The 26313-nt window shown below is 46.0% G+C and overlaps 1 protein-coding gene and 1 pseudogene across 1 annotated transcript in view; both read left to right on the top strand.

Moving 5' to 3' along the window:
* Positions 1–24772, top strand: part of CDH13 (cadherin 13) — a 989149-nt gene extending 964377 nt beyond the window's left edge. The window contains exons 12-14 of the mRNA XM_059153524.1: positions 11616–11849; positions 13770–13988; positions 23683–24772. Coding sequence (XP_059009507.1) covers positions 11616–11849; positions 13770–13988; positions 23683–23690 — 461 coding nt within the window. The 3' untranslated portion in view covers positions 23691–24772. The remainder of the gene's footprint in view (positions 1–11615; positions 11850–13769; positions 13989–23682) is intronic.
* On the top strand, positions 15421–16687 carry LOC131817969 (H/ACA ribonucleoprotein complex subunit DKC1-like; annotated as a pseudogene).
* Positions 24773–26313: the final 1541 nt, after the last annotated feature.

Here is a 26313-nt window from a genome sequence, read left to right as displayed (position 1 = left end):
GAGTTGCAGAAGCCAGGAAGCCTCGATCAACGAAAATATCAACAAGGAAAGAAGCATCCTAAAAAAAAAAGTATAAGACAGCTAGCCATTTCTTCTCTCTGGGGGCCTTTTCTGATTTTGGGGGGAGAGTCAGGCTTGACCCAGGCAGAGGGCCCAAAATGAAGGGAAATAAACCAGCAATCGTTGTAACAGTCATGTGGAGCTTGTGTGCCAAAGTGAAAACCTGAGGGCCCTTAAACACATGGCTGCTTTCCCCCCTCCCATGGACAAATACCCTTTAAAGGACAGAGTGAAATCTCCTGGGGTCTCACGGAAACAAGGACCTACCAGAGGAAGCCAACCTATGTTAAATGTACAAACCATTCTCTCTTTAAGACATTTGCCAGATTTCAAAGGTACAAAGTGGTGCAAGATGGGATGGCTGGTGCTGTAGTCTGAATGTTTGGGTCCCCCCCCCCAAAATTCACGTGTTGAAACCTAATCCCTAGTGTGATGGCATTTTGAGGTAGGGCCTTTGGGGGATGCTTATGTCATGCAGATAGAAGCCTTTGTAAGTAGGATGAATGCTCTTATAAAAGAGACCCTAAAGAGTGCCTCTGCCCCTCCTGCCATATGAGGACACAGCAAGAAGACTCTATGTTGAAAATCACAAATCACTGCTAAGAGAAATTTTAATCCTATTAAATAGAGAGATATACCACGTTCATGGATTGGCAGTCTCAATGCTACTGAAATATGAATTCTCTCCAAACTGACCTAAATGTTTTAACAGGATACCGAGCAGAATCCCAGGTCTCTGTTTTGAGGTGAAGGAGAGGAAGTGGATTGTAAAATTCATATGGAAATCTAAGGCACTAACAATAGCCAAGGCAATCTTGAAGAATACATTGGAAGACTTACACCATGATATATTCTGACCTATTAGAAAGAAAAAAAAAACAGTAAATAAAAATTATGTGATGTTTGCACAAAGACAGGAAAAAACTGATCAGTGAAGTAGATTGGAGAGTTTAGAAGCCGATAACCCACACACACAGTCCATTTGTCACTAGGACATGGTGGCTTCAAACAAGAAAGCACGGTCTCTGCAATAAAAGTACTGGGTTAATTGAATATGCATATGAAAAAATCTATCCTGCCCCTTCTCTTAGACCATAAACAATATACAATACTGAACTCTAAATATATTATGAGCCAAAAAGTAAAATAATATCTCTTGTAGAGAAAAACATATGACAACATAATTGGTATCCTTGACAGAGTTGAAAGATTTTGCAACCAAGACACAAACTTATTCACCACAAAAAGAGGTAAAAAATGGCAGATTATGTTAGAATTAAAAACTTCAGTTCAAGGGGTATCATTAAAAAAGCAATAAAGGTAACCCACAAAGTAGAAGGTATTTATAATACAAAGAAATCCTACCATCTGTAAGCAAAAGATACAACCCAAAGCAACACAGGGAAGGAACTGGAACAGGCACTTCTACAAATGCCAGCAACACAGAAGAGATGCACAACTTCATTAATCAAAGAACTAAAAAGTAATTTGTGTAGCTATAAATGAAAATGCAAATTAATCCAGAAAATATAATGACATCCAGAAGCACAGTGACATACCCACAAAATAGTTGATCTGGCCGATGAAACACATCAAGAGTTGGCAAGGATATAAAATAATTGGAAGTCTCCTGTCCAGCTGGTAGAGGAGTAAGTTGGTAACACCATTTTGGAAACCGGAAGTATCAACTAAGGCTTAAACTTTGTCCACCCTATGATCCAGGAATTACACAGCTATTTATCCAACGGAATTGTGGCTGTGCATTCACCAAAACACGTGTGCCAGAATGTGAATAACAACAGTATTCATCGTAGCCCCCAAACTGGAAGATATTCAGATGCCCTCAAAGAGTGGAATAGGTCGATTGTGGAACGTTCACACAATTGAATCTGTACGACATGGAGAATGAATGATCTGCAACTCTTCACAGCAACACAGATGAATCTCAGAAACATAGCACTGAACCACAAAAGGCCGGTCAGAAGACCACATCCCGAACGATTCCATCTATGAAAAGCTGAAACACAAGCAAAGGTCATCACCCCAGCTAGCTTGTCCGGTGGATGTGTTTCTTGATCCTCTCGTATTGGACGACGCGGGTGGGTTCAGATTGCAAAAACTCTTCAAGCTGTATATTTTAGAAACATAAGTGTTTCTCTATTCCAATAAAAACTAAGCAAAACACACACACACACACAACTGCTCAGAGTGTGTGTACTGGGCCCACTGTCTCTTCCCCAGGAGGGCTGTAACCTTTCATGCATTCTCCAAGTACCTGCGTGCCCTAGAGTCAGACTCTTGACATCCTCCTGCTCTGTGGAAGGACAGTCTCCGCTGCTGATGGGCTGATACTGCCAGGAAAGGCGGGAGGCAGGTTGTCTGCAGAGGGAACAAAGCAAAGCTCGCATTCTCAGGTCGCCCATGATATTTTGCAAAAGGCAGAAGACCTGCCATCTTCTTTTCCTACACACCACTCTGCATATCCAGTTAAGAACAATGACCAGGCAACACCAACAGAGAGTTTTCTTTCAGGTACCTCTTAGAGATTGGAGACTGTGGGATCAGGATGAAGGAATACAAAATGACAGAATCAGGGCTGGAAATCTGTTCTGGGGTTAAGAGAAAAAAAAAAAATCTTTGGACCTATTTGCTTGGGTCGCCAAGCAAATGCCTGGGTTTAGATAATTTGGGGAGGAAAGGCACTTTGGTCCGTTCCTACGAAGAACGGCTAGGTTGTAACCTACAGGACAGGCAAGGGTATACCAGGTACTTTTCATAAACTGTTAACAATTTTAATGAGTTACAAATCACCTAATAGTGTGGTCCCATTATAACTGAAATGCTTCTGTTTTGCTAAACCCAGAACTAGCTGTAGTTCAATGATTGGAAAAATAAAGCATTTAATCCTGTAGACTAATAAGGTATGACCTTTTGTGTTGGCAAGCATTTTATCTTTGGAGATGAATATCATCATTTACCTGATGTGGTCCAGATTTTCTGAAAAGGTTAAGATAGTGCCTTTCAGAGCACAGGAACTCTTCTGTTAAAGACTTCAGTGAACACAGAATTGCTAGACTTTCTTTAAAAGGGGGGTGTGGTGGGTAATAATAACTATTAAGGAAAATACCAAGAGGGAGAGAGAACATTCGAGAATGTAGTAAGATGGGATCCCTTTGGGGATGTGCTGACAATGGAGCAAACAGCAGCAATTAACACTGGGCCAATCCCTGTGTGATTATCGCTCCTGCTCAGGTAATCACCAGAAAGGTCAAATGTTAGTCTCACTGTCTCATGTGGGCTGAAAACTGTCACAAGCAATTTCTCCTAAGAGTTCTGGAATCCCACAGGCCCTGGTCATGGGCGGGAAAGGCAGGGCCAGCTGCTGATACTGGGCTTACCGTCTTTTGCTCAGAATTCCATTAGGCTGGCCCTCCTGCCTTCTTCTTCCCCATAACCTCATCTTTCTCCCCCTCCTTCTGTTCTCCAGTTGTACATGCCTCAGCGTTCCATGACTGTTATCAATGGCCCTCATGGCCTCAGAGAAGATCTAAGTCATGACTCTAAACACTAAAGACAAATATTTTCTTCAGGGGAGTCCAAATGCCCTTGCTCCCAACAGCCATGCTTTGCAGAGAGTTTAAAGGGAAAAGGTAGCAGTGGGGAGGTGGGGGAGCAGGGATCCGTTCTGGTTCTTCCTGGAGCTCAGTGGGTGTGAGATAGTTGGAGGCAGGAAGCCCAGACTATCTTCAGCGTCCCTATTAAGTCTTGCTATGATTATGGAAGTGGCCCTTTCCCTATCTATTTTCATTTTGAAGAATAAGGGGAAGGATAGCATAAAAACAAGCCAAATTATCACTAAATTCGGCAGCATGTTCTCATGACTTAGCAACTCGTCTGAAGTATATTGGAGTCTGCCAGTGAAAAATGTGATGTGGGTTCCCAAGAAGACACAGATATAGAATCAGGCAGAACAGCTGTAAGATTAAAATGGAAGGCAGTGAGATGATGATTTTTCATAGACTAAGATATATCGTGTCCCAACCTGCCTTTTCCCTCAGTCCCCTGTGTCGTAGATGTTCTGATCATGCCGGTTGACTCAAAATGGAAATACCATGCAGAGTACATTGAGATTGTTTAAAAGTGGGGAGGGAGATGTTGTGCAGCCCCATTGTGAGATGCCTACCAAAAACCAAGAGCCCCAAACTGGGGACGGAGGGGACCCGAACTTCCAACAGATGCCCAGATCCGTGGTTTTTCTCTCTTTAGGGACCCACCAAGTTCTAGATTGCGTGGGGGATGCAGTAAGATCGTTTCGATTAATTCTACTTAAAATACGCTAGTTGGGATAAAATCAAGCCATTAGTTATGATGGCAACACAATTAAGCCAGTTTAACACCCCTTATCTCAGCTGTTACAGTAATTGAGGAAGAAAAATAAATTGAAGACCCAGCCATCATTCCTCGTTACTTCAAGTACCAGTAAAATATCAATCACGTCAAAAACATCCGCTTCAATTTTGCCACTGACAAAATGGCCCAATAAAAAACTCTTGAGATCGCGTAATAGAGAGACGGTGCCCAGAGTCATCTGTTGCAGCACGTGCAGTCTGCTCTCTCTGGACATGAGCCAGCTCCCCATCCTCCCTGGACCACCACAGGTGCGAGACTTAGGCACTGTCTGCCTCAGTTTCCCTCCCTGCCCGGTTGTGGTAAGGACTGGGAATCATGAATGCAAAGTTCCCAGCATCTTGTTAACACCTAACAAAGCGTTAAGCCAGCTGACTTGAACTGAGTTATGGACTGATTTCCTAAACGTATCAGCCCCCTGATGCTCGTACACCACCCACCCGGATCCCGCTCTGCGGTGCGTGCGGTTTCCTGAGTCCAGCCCTCCTGCCCCTGCTGCTGCGTCCCCACAGCACCAGTGCCCAGTGCCCCCCTTCTGTGCCTGCAACAAATTTCCTCTTTGATCAAAGCCAATCTCCTGCTTTAAAGTCTTTGACTATCTCCCCACAAAATAGCTGTATGATTTCCTCCTCCCAGAACAAGTTCTCGCTCTCCAAAAGTATTCTCATTTCCTGCACACGCAGATGCCGTCTCCTCACAAAGCCTTCTGATCTACCACCAGGCAGTACGTCATTCAGGCCACAAACTCCCACCACCCTTTAGCCTCACGTCTCCCCACACTAGACCGTCCTACGTCGGTGTATGTGTATCTGTTCCTGCCTGGGGGCCGCTGACTTCTGCGCAGGGGCAGCCAGGCACAGGGCAGAGTCCTAGGAAATGACTGCTGATTGCGTGAATGAAATGAGACCAGCCTGTCTAACCATGACCTCCAAATCAACTCTTCTCCCTTCTTTTTTTATTTTTCTCCTCTTCTCTAAAGTCAGTAATGAGGAAACACAGCAAAAAACCAAAATGTTGAATTTTTTTAAAAAAAACAGCTCAGACTTCAGATTACGGACTCCTCTGAAAAGATGTTCAATTTCGAGCTAACGTGAATAATTGCCTCAGTTCTACATTTAGAATTACGCGTGGAAACCTGGCATGATAATTTTGCGAATCTACTTTCTGGCCAGGTTCTAGATTGGTTTACTATTGAATTTTTTTAAATGTCCAGTGAAATTGGCAAGCTCTCCAATAACAAAGCAATTTTCTAAATGCTTACGAATGTAAAAGCAACAAGATTCTTGTTGTCAAAGCAAAAAGCCAAAGCAAAGAGGACATGGGCAGAACGTAACAATACAAAGGATCATCTCATCTAGAAGAACCCTGGTTCGCTCCTACTTGTGAGCAACGGTACAGGTTACTGTAGAAGCCTGTTCATAGGAATTAAAAGAGGTGGTAATTCTTGGCTCACAGCAGCTTAGTGGAGGGAGTTTGCAGAGTTATCTGTAGGGAGTTGCCCCTACAGATAAGCCTCAGAAACTAGCCAGGGCACCCGCATTCTCTCGGGAACCCACACCTAAACTCATATTAAATCATCCCATCCTTCTGATTTTCCTCCCAAAATGGAGTCCTCAAGCTTCCTTGAGACATCCGCTGAGGTCTCTCTCCTTGTCGCGGGTGTGGGCTCCCTGCCCTGAGCCCCAGTTCCACGGACCCCAACCTACACATCCTTTTTTTCTCCCCTAGGTGGGACAAGGGGGGGCTGGAATACAGACAGGGTCACTGCTCCCCTCAGAACAGAAGCAATATGGAGATGGAAGCCCATGGAAGTAAGAATATATAGGACTCATGTTCAGAAAGAACAATTCATCATTAGCTTTTACAAGTCAACCTAAATGAATTCAAAAACCCACTGATGGCCCGTTACATACCAGGCCAGAGAACAGTCCTGATGCTCAGAGCTCACGGGGCTCAGCAATGAGCTTCCTGCTTCCCAGCACTCATGCCTCCCAAAGTAGGACCCATACCGCATGCCTCTACACCCAGCTCAGGGAAGTGAGACCAAGTGGGACCAGTGATTAGAAAAATCTCCTGCGTCCCTGTACTTCACCAAGGCAGCTCGGGAAGGTCATGCTCAGATCCTAGTGTTCTGTGGGTACGAAGCCAGCCTGTCCAGCCGAGGCCAGCGACCCTATTCCTCTGAGGGGCCTCTCTTGAGTATATGCATCTGGAGGACGTCAGCACAGGAGACATAGTCCCTTCCACACAGATGTTCACAGCAGCCTTTTTCCTATCAGACAAGAAGGTGGAAAGCGCCCACGGGCCCATCCAAATATGGTCTGGCCCTGGAAGGCAGAATCACTCAGCCATAAAAAGGAAGGAAGTGATTCACGAAACAGCATGACTGAACCCCAGAAACTTGATGCCAAGTGAAAGAAGCCAGACACAAGAGGCCACGTACTCTATGATTCCATTGATAGAAGCTTCCAGAAAACACAAATCTGTAGAGACAGAAAGTCCATCAGTGGTTGCCTAGAGCTGGACTTAAGTATGGCGAGTTCCTACAAACGGGCCCCCGGTTTCTTTTCTGGGGCGATGGAAGAAAGGTTCTAAAATTAGGTGGTAGTGATAAGCACAGCCCTGTAAATTCACCAAACATCAATTTATTGTAAAAAACAAACAAACAAACAAACAAATAAAAGGGTGAGAGAAAAGAAAGTTGCATCAGGGAAATATTTTTAAATCCCTGTATAACTTTTGAATTTGTTTCTGCTTCTGATTCTAATAATGGTCATGGTTATTGTAAAGCAAATTGACAAAAGAAGAGTATTATTTTAATGTCAATTACCTGGAGAGATAATCACCATTTAGGCTTCAGTATATTTCTTTCTAACCTTTCTCCATTTCTAATTATTGTTTTTTAATTAGGATTACACTATGTTTCTAGTTGTACCTCTTACTAACAAGATATTTTATATATATATGAACATCTGAGTGATTGATTCTATCAGAAAAAATCTCAGTGGGATGCTTGGGTGGCTCAATCATTAAGCGTCTGCCTTTGGCTCAGGTCATGATCCTGGGTCCTGGGATCGAGTCCCACATCGGGCTCCTTGCTCAGTGGGGAGCCTGCTTCTCCCTCTGCCTGCTGTTCTCCCTGCTTGTGCTCGCTCACTCTCTCTTTCTCTCTAATAAATAAATAAAATCTTCAAGAAAAGAAAAAAATCTCAGTATTTTCTGGCTGAAGTGGAAATCCTGTTTGCTCAGGATTCTGAATAAGATAAAATAAAATAAAATACCTATGAACAAAGGTGTCCTAGATGTCAGAACGGCGGACACTCAGCCATACTCACAGGCCCTATAATGCCTTCAGCGTGGAGGTAGGTGTGTTTCTCTGGAAGCAAGACTATGGCCTTCACCAAATTCCCAAAGGGGAACCCACTTACCATTCCTTTTTTTTTTTTAAGATTTTACTTATTTATTTGACAGACAGGGATCACAAGTAGGCAGAGAGGCAGGCAGAGAGAGAGAGGGGGAAGCAGGCTCCCCACTGAGCAGAGAGCCCGATGCGGGGCTCATGATCCCAGGACCCTGGGATCATGACCTGAGCCTAAGGCAGAGGCTTTAACCCACTGAGCCACCCAGGCGCCCCTTCCTGTTCCATTTAAAACCCACTGCCAAGAATGGTTCCTCTCTCAGGAGCCCTTCCCTCTCCTCCCCTACAAAGACAGAAACTTGCACAACCACAGGCAAATCCCTGCACTCACTGGAGGACAGCCGTCCTCTGATCCTTATGCAGCTACCCTGAGAATACGGCCCCCGGGCTCCTCTGTGGGGCGGGCGGGGCGGGGGGGATTGCAAGGAGGAGGAATCACAATTCTAGCTCCATATCCTGGGAGTTTTGCTCAATTTGAGGCTTTTTCCCTATCGAAGTAGAAATTCCACATAGGACGGCCCAGTCTCAACCATGCTTTGGTTCTGACATGGGGTCCTACAGAGTAGTCCCTGGGGGGTCGGCTTTTGCTGGGGGGAAGGCGAGAGAAGAGGTGAGGTTTTTATCGTGTGTCATGAGACCCAGAAGTTCCCATATTTCCTGGGCCCCCCGGAGCTCCTGGAGCCGAATGGGCTGGTGAAGAGTCTTTATATTCTGAATTGCGTCTGAATTTTGGATGGTGACTTTTCTCCATCCTGTGACGTCCACTGGGAGAGGCTGTTTTCCTGAAGGCTGTGAGAATGCAATCTTCCCCTTATCGATGAAAAAACCAAGCTCATTTTCCTTGAGTTCAGAAGAAGACATCACCAGCCTAGTCCGGGAATAACACACAGGGAAACGGAGACAGTCGTATAATTAAGTTCATGAAAGGCTGATGCGTTCGGCCATATTTCAAATACTCATAATGCCTTCTCATCCATTCTACCAAGTGACGGCTCTTCATAATATATTCAGAGTGAAAAAATATAATGGATTCCTCTGAGATACTCAATTATTCAATAAAAAAAAAAAGAAAAAGAATTTTTCAGTAAAGAAATTCAACCAAATGACTAAAGCTGACAGGGAAAAACCAACCTCCAAGTAATTATGCATTTCTTTTGAGTTCCGGCTCCAACAAAGGTTGATGACGTGCCACCATTAGGAACAGTCATCCCTCTGCTGATGAATGACGTTGGTGTTTCGACGTTAACGGGTATTTATTAGAATGTTTACTCTGAAAATGTCATTGGGTGTTGATATATTTCAAGTTCCACCAGCCCGGCTGAAAAAAATGTCTGTTCTCACTTCATGACTCCCTGCCCCGCTTCTTTCAAGCTGGAGTCTTCCCCATCACTGGCCACCTCTCATAAAGAAGTCGCCAGTCCCCTTTTCCTTACAAAGTCCCATGGCTTCTCTTTTCCCCTTCTCCTTTGGGGTGTCACGACCCATTTCACCACTGTTCATTGCCTCCTCTTCCAATTCATGTCCCCTCTGTCTTTTGCAAACCACTAGCTGCTCCTTCAACTCTGGGGCTTTCCAGGCTTCCACCCCCCCTCCCTTCTGCGCTGTCACATTGGGTGGCCTGATTGGCTAGGACCCTTTCAAAGCCTCTGTGCGGACAAGTCCTCAGTCACTACCCAGTGCCGGCACGTCTCCTAAGCTCTGCATGTTTCTAGACAGGTACACAGAGCTGAAATGTCTTTCTGCTCCCCACTACCTTCCATTTTGGGGTTCCCCATCCTCAGCAGCCTCATCTGAGTACCTGATCACTAAAACGAGACATTTCTTTCTTACTCCAACTGCCTACATCATGCCTTAATCTGTTGCTGGTGTCGCTGCCTCGGTGGCCAACATCTCTTGCCAATATCACGTGTGTTTCTAAAAACCAGTCACATCGATGGGCCCACTGCCTCTGTGAAAAACCTCCAGTGATTCCCTGTGGCCTGGAGACTCAGTACCAGCAGGTCATCGTGAAAGTCAGGCCCTGTGCCCTCCCAGACATCACCAGGCTTGTCTCCTTGCACCTTCCATCCACTGTAACAGCCCACAATGGCGCCGGGTGACGCTGTGCACACCCACGTAGGCCGGGAGAGAAGGTGTGAGCCACAGCCAATCTGAGTGTTGGCAGAACATCTCGTGATCCTCTCAGAATAGTGGGCACAGGAGGCTGGTAGGAGCCGCTCTTTGCCACTGGCTCCTTGTGCTTCGTGTCACTCATAACAAGTGCCACCTCTACCGACTCCCTCTTTTACTGTCTGGGTCAGAGCAGAATAACCTGCCTGAATCTGGAAAGGATGCACCATGTCTTCACCTGCAGAATCCATCAGACCTCGCCTTGCCTTGCCCTGGAGACATGCCCCCTGAGCTCACATACACATTACCTGCGAGGCCCCGTGTGATTCAGAACTGAACTTGAGACTCGCTGTGCGCTTCAAGAAACAAACAGAGTGTCACGGGAAATAAGGTTGAGCTTGGAAGTGCACATGAGGACAGGAAAGATGAAATGGAGCCAGACCCTGGGTTAGGACTAGTGCATAAAGTCAGAGTACTGGATTCTGGAGGAGTGCCAGAACCTTTTGGAATAGGGCAAATCTGTCTGCATGCAATCTGTGGCCCGTGAATTTGGAGCTAACGTTTCTCAGAGAAATCAGGAACTGTTAATGAGTGGTTGGACCCAAGAGAAGACCTCTGACGTCTAGATGATTAAAAATAAAGTTAGGGAGCGGTAAATAAACTCACTCTGAGCCTTTTGGAAATGAAACAGCCTTTTCTTTAGGTGAAAGACAGTATCACGCCAGGGGTTGTAAGGGGCTTTTTAAAAATCATGATCCCTAAGATAAAAAAATAAAAAAACATGGCAGGAAGTAACTGAAATATGAAAACCCAAGACCTGAGAAATGAGGCCCAAAGATGATATTATGATTGCTTCAGCTGCCCTAGTAGCCAGCCAGCACTTGTGTTTCTGTAACTAACCCCCCTTTCTTTTTTGTTTTTTTAAAGATTTTATTTATTTATTTGACAGTCAGAGATCACAAGTAGGCAGAGAGGCAGGCAGGGGAGCGGGGAGCAGGGTCCCCACCAAGCAGAGAGCCCGATGCGGGGCTCGATCCCAGGACCCTGGAATCATGACCTGAGCCGAAGGCAGAGGCTTTAACCCCCTGAACCACCCAGGCGCCCCACTAACCCCCCTTTCTATATCTGTCCTATGCTGTTAGGTCAGCCCCCCACCCCAGCACCAGCTGTCAGCCCAGACCCACGCCCCCTCTGCAAAGGAAACCCCGGATTAGCTCACCCTTTCTCTAGTCATCTACCCAGTCAGACAGAGCTATTTCATACATACAAAACCCAGTCTTGTCTCATGGGGCCCCATCTTCCCTGTGTCATCGACAGCTGTGAATACGTGGCTGTTTAGATAAAAGGTTTCATTCGCTAAGCAAGGAAAGGTCCTGTTTGTTATATCCATTCTCTGCTTTCAGCGCGTTAGGATGGCTTGTGTGCTAGAAGCTTCGCCTTCTAAGGGTAAAGGCTACAGAATTTACATCAAAAGTATATGAGAAGTCTTTTAGGCCACTAGGCTTTATGCAAATGTGTAAGCTATTGGGTCCGTCCTATGTGAAACCCTTTAACAATAATACAGGTGTCAAGCTCTGGCCTGGGCCCAGCAGCCTGCTAACGTCTCCGTCCTTCCCCACAGGCAACCCTCCCGCTACCGGGACGGGAACTTTGCTGATCACTCTGGAGGACGTCAACGACAACCCCCCCGTCATCTTCCCGACAGTCGCGGAAGTCTGCGACGACGCCAAAAACCTCAGCGTCGTGATTTTGGGAGCGTCAGATAAGGACCTTCACCCAAATACAGACCCTTTCAAATTTGAGATCCATAAACAGGCTGTTCCCGATAAAGTCTGGAAGATCTCCAAGATCAACAGTAAGTCGGCTTACGCGTTCTCTGGCTGCTTGTCTAGCTTCGAAGCCGCGTTTCCCGGGCCTGCCTCTCCCACACTGTCCCCCCCTGCTCGTCTCCCCTCGTGTCCATACCCTCCGTGCTCCACCGTGTCCTCCGTACCACACGCCCCGGACTGGACACCCACCCCGTCTGCAGCCTGCAGAAGCCCAGGTCTCGGCCTCTCCGCACGCATGGCACGGCCCAGCCGTCTCTGAGTGTGCGTGTTCTCAGAGAAGGCTCAAGAAACAGGCAGCCCCGGTAGAACAATCCTGATAGAGCCTTAGCCTCTAACCCTCCATCTTGCACTTTGCGTGCAGACGACCACACAATGAGCTTTGCCTTGGCAACAGCCACGGCTTTGATGTTCAACAGTGATATCGTCCCGCATCTGTCCTGTCCCTCACTGAGGAGACTTGCCCATCAGGACCCTTCCTACCAGTCTCTCCGTGTGGGAAGGTGGAGTTCAAAACTGAGCCCGACGGTTTCCCTACGTCCGTGAGCACCTGCTTCCCTCCCCGTGGCAAACATGAGCTCACTACTAAGTTCACCCCGTTTTGCAATGACATCAGAAACCAGAACCCATGCACTGGACTCCCTCTGTCTCCGGTAGCAAACTTCCCCTGCAACCGACCCAGCATGGTACCGTGCTCACCCGGCAGCGGTAGACTTTTCGAGAGGGACTGGGAATTACGCATTTCATTAAGGCTGTACAATTGTGCATAAAATTTTCTATTAAAAAATCTCATATGTATTGAATGGTCTTATCTCATATCTCATTTTATTAGTGCCTTCCTCTTATTGATTTCATTGGCCTGTTTGTCTATTTTATTGCTTTTTAAAGAATGAGTTCTGTTACACTGATTACTTTTAATTAAAACAGCCCTCCTCTTGTTCGAGGGGTTACTGCCTCCTTTGCTAGTTTCTGTGGTGATAGCGGATTGCAATAGCCACCACCAGCTCTTTCCAGAAAGTTCCAACCAGAACTTTCTTACTCGAGCTTCTCATCCACGTGAGGGATGAGATCTATTGCGTTAACCCGTCCCGCAGCTAGGGTGACATGTTGGTTATTTCTGCTGCTTCTCCTTGTGGTCAGGACGACACTTCACCTGTTTCTGTTTCCATGTCTTTGCTCTGTTTTCTTCATGGTTTTATTTAAGAGATAGAAGACTTCTCAGTTCATTTCCTGGTCCCAGTTCTGTTTCTTGAGGTTTTAATGCCTATCACTGTTCATGCCCAGAAGGGGCATTTTTCCCAGCTTCATGGAAGTACAGTTGACAAATAAAAATTATATATATTTAAGGTACACACTGCGGTGTTCCAAGATGGAATCTTGGGACAGTACATCAAAAACTAATGAGGTAATTAATTAAAAAAACAAACTAGGGAGGGAGGGAGGGGAAAAAAAAAACTAATGAGGTACTGTATGGTGACTAATGTAACATGATAAAAAATCAAGAATAAGAAAAAAAACAACAATAAGCAAAAGGTACACACTGTGACGATGGGAGAATGGGTTTTTAAGTCAGTTTTTCTAGATGTCGAATGTGATCATGACAAAGATGGTTCTATTGGTTTTATCAGGAGGAGTTCTTAGTAGGCGGTCATCTTCACAAAAAGGGGTCCCCATGCACTGAACCATGGGTCTCCTTGGCCGTGGAATGTTCTACCCAGTGCCGCCCAAGGTCACAGCCACCGGCCACACGTGGTTGCTGGACACTGGAGGTGTGGCTATTGCAACAGAGAAGCTGAATTTGAATTTTGAATGAATTTAAGTTTAAACGTGCCCGTGGTTATAAACCCACACGCAATGCGTGATTGGTGTGGTTTTCGTCCCCCAAACCTCACCCTTTAATTTAGGAAGGTCTAACCACCTCTCATGAAGGTCCTCCGTGTCTCCCCCAGATACGCACGCCCTGGTAAGCCTCCTCCAAAACCTGAACAAAGCCAACTACCACCTGCCCATCATGGTGACAGATTCAGGGAAGCCACCCATGACGAACATCACAGACCTCAGGGTACAGGTGTGCTCCTGCAAGAACTCTAAAGTCGACTGCAACGCGGCGGGGGCCCTGCATTTCAGCGCGACCTCGGTCCTGCTCGTCTCCCTCTTCAGTCTGGCATGTAAGTAGCCCAGACTCCGGGGCATGCGCGAGGGTGAGCACCTAACCGCACCGGTGTCCCTGTCTTCCATCGAGCTTTCCAAACGATTCATCCCAGAGGATGCGTTCATTCTCAGTTCATGTCTGTGTCATAGAAAGTGTGACGTGTCAAAGTGTCCCAGCTTCTGTTGGAAGGCGTCTTCATGTCCCCCCGCCAGCCAGTCTGACGCATTGTGCAAAGACATTCTTTGCAACCCACAGACTAGGTGATGGGAAAACGTCCTGCTGACGCCACCAAATTTAGGCTAATAAGAATGGGCCACGTTGGTAACTGGTCTAGAGCCTCATTTCCCCCTGCATTGTGCAGAAGAATCTTGGCGGGGTTAGAGTAGGTCGTCTGCCTTTTTAAGAACGGTCGTGAGAATTCAGGGAGGGAGCCTGGGATATGGGAAAAGAGATAAATGCATAATTTCCACCCATTATTTTTTTCCACTGACGGGTAGTAATGGCTGCAATATAATGAAGCATTATTTTAAACAAATGAATCGTTGGGCTGAGTTATATAAATGTGAGCATAAAATGAATAGATGTGTGTATCACATATTTCCCGTGCTTGGTGCACTGCCCCACGCTAACCTTAGCAATTACTCACGTGTAGGCAATGCCATTCACGTCCTCTTGGGCTTTGGTATTTATATTTTGAGAAGGTTATCGGTGTAAGTGTGAACGGGGACCTCAAGAAACTGAGGACTAGGGAAAAAAGGAATAGACGTTATTGGTTCCTCATGACCGTGGTAAGTGAGCTCAGACCAGAGCTAAGGAGAACATCTTACAATGAGAAGCGTCTCTCCGGACGGACGGATGGCAAGGAGGAAGGATGGATGGAAGAAAATACATTCTTCTCTTTCTTTTCTTCTTTTTTTCCTTTCTTTTTTTCCTTCTCTTTCCTTTTCTTCAAGAAGTAAAATATTACTAGTAAAGGTGAAATCCCCTGTGTTTTTCTCCCCAGTTTCATTTCCTTTTCTCTTTCCCCCGAGAAAATACTATCATGACGTAGACTACATCCAGATGTTATTTTTTATGTTTACTACACACACACACACACACACACACGCACACACCCTGCTTGTAGCTCTGTTTTGTGCCGCTTGTCAAACTCCATGTAATTCATGTCATACCGAGCAGGATGTACCGTACTGGCTTTTCTTCCCTCCCACATTGCATTTCCACGGTTCTTCTGTGTTATCCTGATTGGGGGTTGGCAAACTCTGACCACAAAGAGCTGGGCAGGAAATACGTTGGGTTCTGTGGACCATATCAGCTTTGTCACATTTTCCTTTTTATCGCTCTTTTGTTGTTCTTTCTGTCTTTTGTTGTGTTACCGCTCTCTAAACGCACGAAACCATTCTGAGCTGGAGAGCCACACAAACACATCAGCCCTCATAAACCCAGTCACGCAACATCCAAGCCTGACTCTCCACAGCATCACTTTGAAGAACCGAGGCTCTGCCGGGCGCAGCTCCCTTCTCCACGACTCTGGACTGACTGCCAGTGAGTTTTTCAAAGGGAGGCTTGCTGAGCATGGTGGACAAGGAAGCACTGATTTTGCCAAAGAAACATAAGAAGAAAAAGGAGCAGAAGTCAGTACTGGAAGAAGATGTTTCGTAAATACAATACAATACAATACGCTCAAGAATTTCTTATCACCCCCGAGTCCGAGACAGCCCAGCTGGACGCGCTTCGGTGGTCCCTGTTGCTCAAGGACTTTAATAAGCTAAACATGAGGAGAGGGTACTGCGGGCGGAGAGGACAGGACACGGCATCATTCCGGATCCGGATGGGAGCGGCTGTTCATTACGTGCGCAGAACCAGCCACTCTCTTGTTGACATTCCAGCCGAGTTCGGGCAAAGAATGTGTGGGACCCGTCCGGCCACACGGTGCTCTTGAAGGGGGCTCCCAACTGTGTGGGGCTCTAGGGACTCCGACAGGTGCCTTATTCCAGGGACCCCCATGTACTGCTGTGGGAAAGAGGCAGCTTGGAGCGTGGAGCATCAGACAAGAGCCAGAGAATCACATGTGATCCTGGAAGAAGACTAGAACTCTACGGAATGAATTGGAGGCCGGCGCCTACATTCGGGCGCTGTGTGTGCACCTCGCTTCACTACTGGGAGTTGGCGGTCAGAAGCAGGAACTTCAGAAGGCTCATTCTGGGGTCCTGAGCAGAAGGATCACCTGGGGACAATTCCTGACATGCCTGACGCCCAGCAACTACATGACAACCACAGGATGGGACTTATCTGTGGCAAGCTTTCCACCCTTGGAAAAGCTGCCGCCTTCTCATCAGTGGCTGGTGACCACAGTCAGCTGTGGGGCAAAGATCGGGCTTGCAGGGGTTCTCAGGTTTGAAGATGGCATCAGAGTCACTCAGGAGATGGTGGTCAACACCACCAAGGGGAAGCAGGCTGCATGGCTGTTCCGTTAATGACCACAGCCATGATCTCTACTGGGACCAGGATATCGTAGCCAAGATCGAGAGAGTAATCGTGGAGAGAGACACTTACCCTCAGAAGTGGGACTCAGGTCCGAAGACAAGTCAGAAGAGGCTGATAATCAAGCAGGGCCTTCTGGGTCGGCGTGGCAAGCCCACAGAGAGCACGCTTGCAACCTGGATGCAGGAATCTGTAGGCAACAGTGACCACAAAGAGAGGGACGTCTGGTGACTCAGTCGGCTGAGTGTCAGACTCTTGAATTCAGCCCAGATCTTGATCTCGGGGTTGTGAGATCGAGCCCCGCATGGGGCTCTGTGCTCAGCGAGGGGTCCGCTTCTCTCTCCCGCCCCCATCTCCTGCCCCTCCCCCGGCTCACACACGCGAGCTCCCTCTCTCTCAAATTAATTGATTAAAGAGAAACAGAGACCGTGACCAGTGTGGTAGCCCCGCAGCGGCAGCGAGAGAGTGAAAGTGACAAGACCTCAAGAAGGAAAAGAGGAAGAAGGATTAAGAAAGCCAAAGCTGCTCTGGAGAGTCGGGGGGATCCAGGAGATGGGAACAGTGACGCCACCAATGAGGAGGAGGAGGAGGAGGAAATAAAAGTGCAATTGACCTCTGGGTCGCAGACCCCAGTTTTAGCACCAGGTCCGGTTAGGAGGAGAAATTAAAGCCTTACTGAGAAAACAGAATTCCTTTTGTTCTTGAAGGAACCAGAAAGGGTGGGGAGGTCCAGGATATCGTAGCTGCCGCCCAAGAACTACCTGACCTTCCCTGGTGTGCTCATCCCATCCCGTCGTGTTTTAAGGATAAGGGTGAAGGACGCAGGTTCGAGGCCAGCCCCTCCTCTGCTTGGGAGAGTTGGGAACCCTCTCCCTGAAACCCAGCACAGCCCAGGAACCATCTGTGGCCATTTCAAAGGAGGCAGCCCTCCTCCAAATGCTGGGAGAAGGTTGTACTTTTTACGTACTAAAGCTTACTTGCTTTTAAGTTAAAAATAATAATAATAATAATAATAATAATAATAATAATAATAGATGGGGACTTCCTACTGCCAGTTGCTGAACTATGTATTTCTGGGCCCATCCGCCCTGTAGAGCCCACACCCCAGGTGCCTCCAGCACACGGACCCCGTGTTTGTATATATATTCACACAATATTTTTAGTAATAATACGCATATCTGCTACTACCAATCCATATATTAAACATTAGTAAGATTTAACCTATCTGTACAGGTTAAGGGGGCTGTTCATAAGGCAGCAGTGTTTTCCTCTCCTCAAGCAGGGATTTTTTTTCCTGGGCCTCCTACTTTGGAGACCTACAGAGGTCAATAGTGAGCAGATCCCCAAAGACTGCCCACTTGCCCCCAGCTAATGGCTAGGATCACAACTCATCCGGGGCAGAATCACCTGGTAATTCCTAAGGAACGGATGTTCATTTTTATACTCAAAATAGTATCATCAAGAAAAGACAGATGCGTGCACACTACAGTGGAGATGTCAAATGTGCTTTTTGTTCTCACAAAGGGAATCATCCCAGCTAGCAGCACACAGCCACCCACTGTAGGTAAGGCCACCTAGAGGCAACGTCAGAATCACCCTGAAAAAGGAGCTCAGCATCTCCCTGCACAGCTAGAAATGTCCTAGGGTTATACTCCAATGTTTTCACCACAAGACGGGTAGGTTCAGCCCAAAATACAGTTAGGAACATGAGCATTCACCTGCTTGACTTCAGAAAGAACCTCCATCTGTCTGTATATAAAAGGCATAAGACTACATAATATTGCTCATTTGAACATGCGGGCCTGCCGAATATAACGGTGCTCGTTTCATTATACACCTAGCGGGAGAACATCCTTCCCAACGAGGGAGGCACCTAACAAGACGAGTGAGGAGCGCGGTGAGAGCTAGCAGGAGTGAGGAACCGTGGGTGTCCCATGGCTCAGAATTCTTTGAAAGAGCAGGACTCAGAGTGGCCGACCCACCTGTGTAGCTATTAACCCGACATTGACAAGAAGCAGAAAGGGGCCTAAAACACTAAGCAAGGTCGCGTGAAGGTAGGGGCATCTACAAGCACTAACCTAGATTATAAAGGGCAGGGATAACAACTTCCTGACCCTGCTTGATGCTTCTTTGAACCAGGAGTTGGCAAACTACTGTCCGAAGGTCAAACATGGCCCACTTCTGTTTTCGTAAATAAAGTTTTATTGGAACACAGCCATATTTGCAGTCAGCCTGCTTGCTGCTACAACAGCAGGGTTGAGCGGGAACCACAGAGACCACATGACCTGCGGAGCAGAAATACGGATTCACCCGGCCCTTAACAGGAAAAGCGTGCCAACCCCTTCTTTGAAGCCTTGCTCTTAAAACCATAGTGATCGCATCATAGAACATAGCGGGAGGGACTTTTTCCTCCTCCCCTCAAATAACATTGAGATCCAGGGAGAACAGCTGAACCAAATACCCTAACGTCCCAGGGCTTTTTTATTTTCTTCACTGGCCCAGAGATGTTATCCCACTTTATGGATGGGAAAACTGAGGCTCGGAGACATCCCCAGGTGCGCGAGCCGTGAGGCATTCACCGTCAGACTGCCTCCCCGCCGGAAAAAGTGATAAAAACATTTCAGCTTGTTAGGAGATCACAGAAGGCATTACTGCCGCTGAGAAGTGAGATGAGGGGTCTGTACCTCCTTTTCTGACAGCTGAAACTGAAGGGAATAAAACTAATGACATTGCAAGTAATAAAAAATGTAAATGGAATTAATTTTACTACCAATTTCGTTGTTGAAGGTTAGTGTTGCTGACACTGGAGAGCTGTGCTGTGCTCCCCCAGGACCCTCCCCACAAAGCAGCCTGGCATCTCTATTAGTCTGTGTCTTGGGTGGGGGGGGGTGCTCATACAGCTCTGCGTGGTGTGACACAAGGAGCTCCAGGGGAGAATATCATCCTGAAACCTTTCTGAACATTGTTTTAGGTTTAATTAATCAGCAATAGCAAGAACATAAAAAGATCAGGCGAACCCCATTAACAAGTACCAAAATGAAATGCCTCTACATTGGCGAGGAAGGAGAATTGCATTGTAACCTCGATCACAATGAGAAAGTTTAAAGACGTGACCAAGATGAGCAAAGCAGCCGCTGAAAATACTTCTAATGCATTGTGTGAAGGGATTATTTGGATTCCATCAAATTTGCCCATTTTGAGGGTACAATTGGCTGCATTTTGGTAAATGCACACACTTGTGTAGTCACACCAATTATCAAGATACAGTTTCCTTGTGTGCCTTTGCTATTGATCCTCTCCTCGGAATCCAGACCCTCTTTGATCTGCCTTCTCTGATTATTTGCTTGCCTTTCTAGAATTTTCTATACATGGAATCATACAGACCATGTTGTCAAGGGTATCAGTACATTGTTCTTTTCTGTTGTGAAATGTGTTCTGGGCAGAGACAGGCCTGGAGGAGCACCCAATCCAGGGGGAGAAGGCTGCCCTCTGCCCGCAGTTGGTCCTGAGCCATGCTATACAGAGGTTCTATGGCCCCTTGAAGGGGTACAACTGTGTGGATAATGACATTGACCTCCCAGGGCTTCTAAGTGCCATGCACATGCAAAGCTAAGAGCTTTACCTAAATTACACAGACTATCTCATATAATCAAGTCCACAGCCTTCAGACGTAGGATCCTTTACGTTACAGTCTGAATTGGCTTGGACACGATTGGAGACTTTCATTTAGCAGGTTTTATTCAGTCCATTTTTTTTTTTCCTCAGTGACCAAAATTATTTTAAATGATAAACGTCACACTGTTTTCTTAGCAGCTTTATTGAGGTATAATTCTCATAACATAAAATTTGCCTGCTATAATTAAATTTATCTACTTTACGGATTCTGGTAAATGTATAGTATTCTACAGCACCAAACTCTAGTTTTAGGACATCTCCGTTACTGTGTAAAGTTATCTTGTGCCCCCTTTACAATCAGACCTCACCTCTGTCCCAGCCCTGGGCAATTTCTGATTTGCTTTCTTTCTATAGTTATTCCTTGCCTGGACATTTGATTTGAATGGCAGCATAAAATATGTAGTCCTTTTCTTTTTTTTTTTTTTTAGATTATTTATTTATTTATTTATTTATTTATTTGACAGACAGAGATCACAAGTAGGCAGAGAGAGAGAGAGAGAGGAGGAAACAGTCTCCCTGCTGAGCAGAGAGCCTGATGCGAGGCTCAATCCCAGGACCCTGGGTTCATGACCTGAGCCGAAGGCGGAGATTTTATACCACTGAGCCACCCAGGTGCCCCTATATAGTCCTTTTCATTGGGTGTCTATCACTTGGCGTAATGCTTCTGTGGTTCATTCATGAGGCATGTATCTGTAGTTTTTTTCTTTTTAATATCGAGTAATATTTCACTGTATGGATATACCACATTTTTTTTTCATGCATTCACTGGGTGATGGATATTTGAGTTGTTTTCCAATTTGGGGATTGTATGAATTATGCTGCCATGAACATCCATATATGTGTCTTTATGGGGCACTGACCATGCTTTTGAGAAGAAATGTTTCAGCATTCGCTATTACAAATTTAGGAAAGGTCCCAGTTCCATGGCAGTGGTGTAGAACCTCACGGATGTTAGGGGAATCAGGGACAGGAGCCTGCCAGGTTCTGCCAAGCATCTGCTCCCTTTTGGTATCACTTCAGCCTTCTATTAGAAAACCATGTCCTCATCAGGAACATTGGGATGGGGGTCAGAGAAGAGATGAGGGGAGATGTGTGGGTCTTGATGTAAGATGACCACCTCCTGGGGAGTATGTGGGGTCTCATGGTTGGGAGGGTGTGGTCATGAAACCGAAGCCCAAATGATGAGCAGCTCTTCAGAGTCTGTCATGACTCAAAGAGAATGGTGTCCCAGTAGCCTTGAGGATCTGGATCCATGCTGGAAGAGGATAGATCTGAGCTGAAGATTCACTTTTTGGCACTTCCCTGAACCACTTTTGGGGTGACATGTTTAGGAATGCTGGTATAATTTACAGATGGGCAGAGGTTACCTTCCTGTCAGTGCACATTTGCAGAAATTCCTTAAGGATTTAGACTTGTCTCCAAAGGCAAGAGAAACAAAAGCAAAAAATGAACTGTTGGGACTTCATCAAGATAAGAAGCTTCTTCACAGCAAGGAAACAGTCAACAAAACCAAAAGGCAACCTATGGAATGGGAGAAGATACTCGCAAAATCTCTTATCAGATAAAGGGTTAGCATCCAAAATCCGTAAAGAAGTTATGCAACTCAACAGCCAAAAAACAAAAACTCTACTCAAGAAATGGGCAGAAGACATGAATAGACATTTCTCCAAAGAAGACATCCAGATGGCCAACAGACATGTGAAAGATGCTCAACATCACTCATTGTTGGGAAATACAAATCAAAACTACAGTGAGATACCACCTCACACCTGTCAGAATGGCTAAAATTAACAACAAAAGAAACAACAGATGTGGGCAAGCATGTGGAGAAAGGGGAACCCTCCTACACTGTAGGTGGGCATGCCAGCTGATGCAGCTACTCTGGAAAACAGTATGGAGGTTCCTCAAAAAGTTACAAATATAGCCCAGCAATTGCACAGTTAGGTATTTACCCAAATGATACAAGCATAGTGATCTGAAGGGGCATGTGCCCCCAAATGTTGATAGCAGCAATGTCCACAAGAGCCAAACTATGGAAAGAGCCCACATGTCCACTGACAGATAAATGGATAAAGAAGATGTGGTATATATAAACAATGGAATATTACTCAGTCATCAAAAAGAATGAAATCCTACCATTTGCAACAACATGGAAGGAACTAGAGGGTAAGGAACTCAAGGGTGGTGCTTAGCGAAACAAGTCAGTCAGAGAAATACAAATATTACATGATTTCATTTTTATGTGGAATTTAAGAAGCAAAACAGATGGAGGATATTTTTAAATAAAATTCACAGTGCCATTTAATATATTCAAGTTTTTCTTCAAATATGGGGGAATATGGCTGCACACCAGCCCTGCAGCGCAGGTAACTAGAGTTTACGATAATGGTGGCAAGGACTGTGAAAAAGTCAGCTGGAAAGAAGAAATTAAATGCGTTCCGGAGACTCCTCTGTCAAGGAATCACCTTTAGTTTTCCACCCTCCCAGTATCATGTTGCTTACACTTGAGTGACATTACGGAGACTTTTTATCTGATATTAGAGACACTGCTTTAAATTTCCCAAACAGATAAGAGGATTAACCTCTAAAAGCCAGAAGGTACAGAGTCAGTGGGTGAGTTCGTCCCACTGATCTGCCCCTCAGCAGGCTTTAAATGAAAAGACCCAAACTTTACAGAGTTACTCCATTATAGTCTGCCTAGCCATCGGTTCATTCTAGAATGATCTACGCTTACATGGTGGTTTGACCTGTGCACTTGTTTATTTCTTTGATTATAACACGACTTTTAGCAGTACCATTGCCCTGTATAAAGCCAAGATATAATAATAATAATTAAGCAAAAAGAGCAGATTCCCACTCATGCTGTTATCCAGCAAAGGGGAGACGCAGGGCTGCTGTACATCTTAGAGAATAAGCACAGTTTAGGTGACCTCAGTAATCTTGGATGAGACAGTTGCAAGGCACAGAAGTGGCTTCCCCACTGGGGCCCCACAGCTCCTCCAGCACCTCGACTCTAGCCCTCATAGGACCCATTTTTGGACTTCCAACCTCCAGAACTCTGAGAGAATAAGCTTTGTTATTTCCAACCACTAAGCTCACGGCCGTTTGTTACAGCAGCTGGAGGAAACTCATACATCTTCTCTGAAGAACCACCCAAACCTCTCTGGCTCTCCCCTGTGACCAAAAAAATAATATCCAGGATGCTAATCAGTCTCTCAGCTACCAAGTCAACTTGTCCCTAAAACAGCCGCGTTCTGGGCTACTGTGCAAGGGACAGGGCCCACAGAGGCAGTCAGCCCTCTGGGTCTAAGAGAAGGTATCTGGCATGAGCCTTTTTATATCAATCCAGCTGTTTAGACATAAACCGGCAGGACTATTTGCACTCTCTTCAAATGTTATGCCAAAGAGGAAAAAAAAAATTCTTGCAGGTAGTGCAGTGTTTATAAACGTGTTTATGACCGCCTGTCTGCCATTCGTCTGGTGCTTAGCTAAAACGCTTTGCATCCAAACTGTACTATGCCTTGACTTAACTCTGAATCTTTCCCATTCAGGTCTGTGAGAACTCCTGACATTCGAAGCTTGACTACCAAGTTTCCATAGCAACAGGAAAAAGAAAAAAAAATCCAAATCTGAAGATTGCAGTTTACAGCTCTCAAACATCACACCTAGGCCTCAATTGTTCCAGATTTTTTTTTTTGTTTTCTTTGCGATTTCACCGGCTCTGTCCTTCACCATTTCTCCTTTAATTAATGGAATCTTCTGAATTTTCCCTGGCTGTTTAAAGATCACGGCATATGACTTGACCTTCTGGGAGCAGGGACAATGACTACTTTTTCTGATGTGTTGCCATGTCGCTAGTCAGCACGTCACACACACTGCTTTGTGGGTTCGTATTTGTATATGTGTGAGTACCTGTATGTGTATATACACAGTATTTATAGAGAGAAACGCTACAGAAGGAGCCTAGTTTTGATATGTCATTCTTCCTTGAGAGGTCACACAGAGAAAGGATAGAAGTGACACACCTGTCCCCTCCAGGGCCACGGACCCAAGTGAGACACTAGCCCAGACCACAGAGCTGACACTCCTCCACCGTCCCCGGGGGTCTGCGTGCCACCACCCCCCTGCCAGGCAGGTCCACAGAGAGGGAGAGCAGAGACCCAAGTCCTTCCTCTCTCGTAAAGGACTATGACCTGTTTTCACTGCCACCCCATGCCACGATCGTGAGCAGAAGCGGAGAGGAGCAGAGCAGCAAGTCTAACCATCAAATGCCAAGAAAAGGGCTGGAAAATTCTTCCAGGGGCGCTCTCTGCATTTGTAGGTGTCCCGAATCCAGTCCCACCAGTTCTCACGAGGATGCGGATCGTAGCACAGGATAATCTCTCTCCCTAGTGTCTGTACATTTGCAGATGTCATCGTGGAGGCCCTACCTGCGTAGAAGGAAACCGACAGGTGTCACGTGTGTACACATATATGCCCACATGTATAGACATCCCTTTCTGCACATACACGTTTGTTTCCTATATACATAAAAGGCATCAAATAGAGTAAATACAGGTAGTTTTAAAAGTACCCTTTTGTGTGAATCGACTACCGTTGTTTGCAAACCTGAAAATAAAAGATGTTCATTATGTATGAAAAGTAATTGATTTTTATTCTGTGAGCATGTCAGAGAGGAAAGTCCGTGCTGTACTAAGATTACGTTCTTGTGGATACACTGTAAAGAACTATCCGAGCTCACACCAAATTTTTCTATCAGATAAAACTAGCGACAGCCTGTGGCTTTTTCTTAGAGCTGGCCACGCACTAGGGTAAGGTAAGTGTCTTAGCATATTTCGATGCGGTTGCTTATTGAAGGTTTTAACCCCATGCGCACACGCGTGTGAGCGTGCACACTCAAACCCACGCTTTCTTATGCAATCTCTGTTTGCACCCGTGCATTCAGTCCGCCTTCTGTAGGAAGTAGGAGTCATCTGTTGTCTTTATCGTAGTGAAATTATGCAGATAGAGTTCCATATATTGTATTTGTTTCAATAGTAAGTCTTTTTGGAGCATATAGAATGGCAGATTTTTTTTTCCATTAAAATAAATGGGTATTGGTGGTTAAAACGGCTGGACCGTAGCTCTTCTCTGATTTCTATGTGTGTCTCATGTTGCCGATGCGAGGTCTTGCCTTAGTGCCAGTTCACTGTTTGGACCGGTCATCTGGGGTCCCCCGTACATCTCGTGTTGGTCGAGGGACTCTACAGACTCTATAAAGCCAGAAGTCCCCACTCACAGCTGGGCCCGTGCACCTGTCTTGGCCATCATGACGAACAATTCCGAGCATTCTGCAGTCGGCCGTGAAGATGATGGCTATCCTCACAGAAGGGCGAGATCATCCTCAGGTCACGGACTGCAAGGCCCATGGTCACCAGCATCCACCCGCGGTCCCAGAGTGTGGGTATATCTCTCTTGAACAAGTCCGGTGGCTCAGTCAGGAGATTCCGCATCTCGAACACAACAGATTGGTCCTTCACCCGTGCACAGAGCAGGCCTGGGGGAAGAGGGGAGGTCCGAGCCTGCACACTCACACGCTATGAGACTTCCTCTTCTGGCTTTATAGGTGCTCAGCAGCCGGGCCGTAGGCAGGTGATCTAACAATGGGAAACCCGCCCTCCCTTGTGAGCCTGGGCTATTCCTAGGGAGAAATCTAGGTGTCAAGAAGGCCATCCGCTCAAGTTAGCAAGTGCAAGACTCCTTGTGCCTCAAGCAGTAGGCCCTCCCACACTTTGCACATCAAGCCACCAGCTTAACTTAGCTCAGAGCACAGAAAAATAGGCATGAGAACAGACTGCATCAGAAAGTAGCGTCTGCCGTAATCTCTGCCGCCTTAAGGATGCTCCCTGTCCGTAGGGCCGGACAGAGATATTGCTATTGTGTATTTCTTGCTGATCCTTTCAAAAAAAAAAAAAAAAAAGCAACCAATTCTTTGAAACCAAAGTGGTGGCATTTCCTCAACTACCAAATGTTTTCTAACTTGCTCAGACACATTTTCATTGTTTATTGAAAGCAAATGTAGAATCAAAGCATTATTTCATTATTTACCAATGCATTTTATTTTACTCCAAGTTATTGGGGGGAAAAATTAAGAGCCAGAAATTGCTTTTCTCCATTGCTGAGCACAAAACTGAGAATTTTAT

Source organism: Mustela lutreola, chromosome 16 (assembly GCF_030435805.1).
Source record: "Mustela lutreola isolate mMusLut2 chromosome 16, mMusLut2.pri, whole genome shotgun sequence".
Lineage (NCBI taxonomy): Eukaryota > Metazoa > Chordata > Mammalia > Carnivora > Mustelidae > Mustela > Mustela lutreola.
This window is presented reverse-complemented; position numbering and strand designations above follow the sequence as displayed.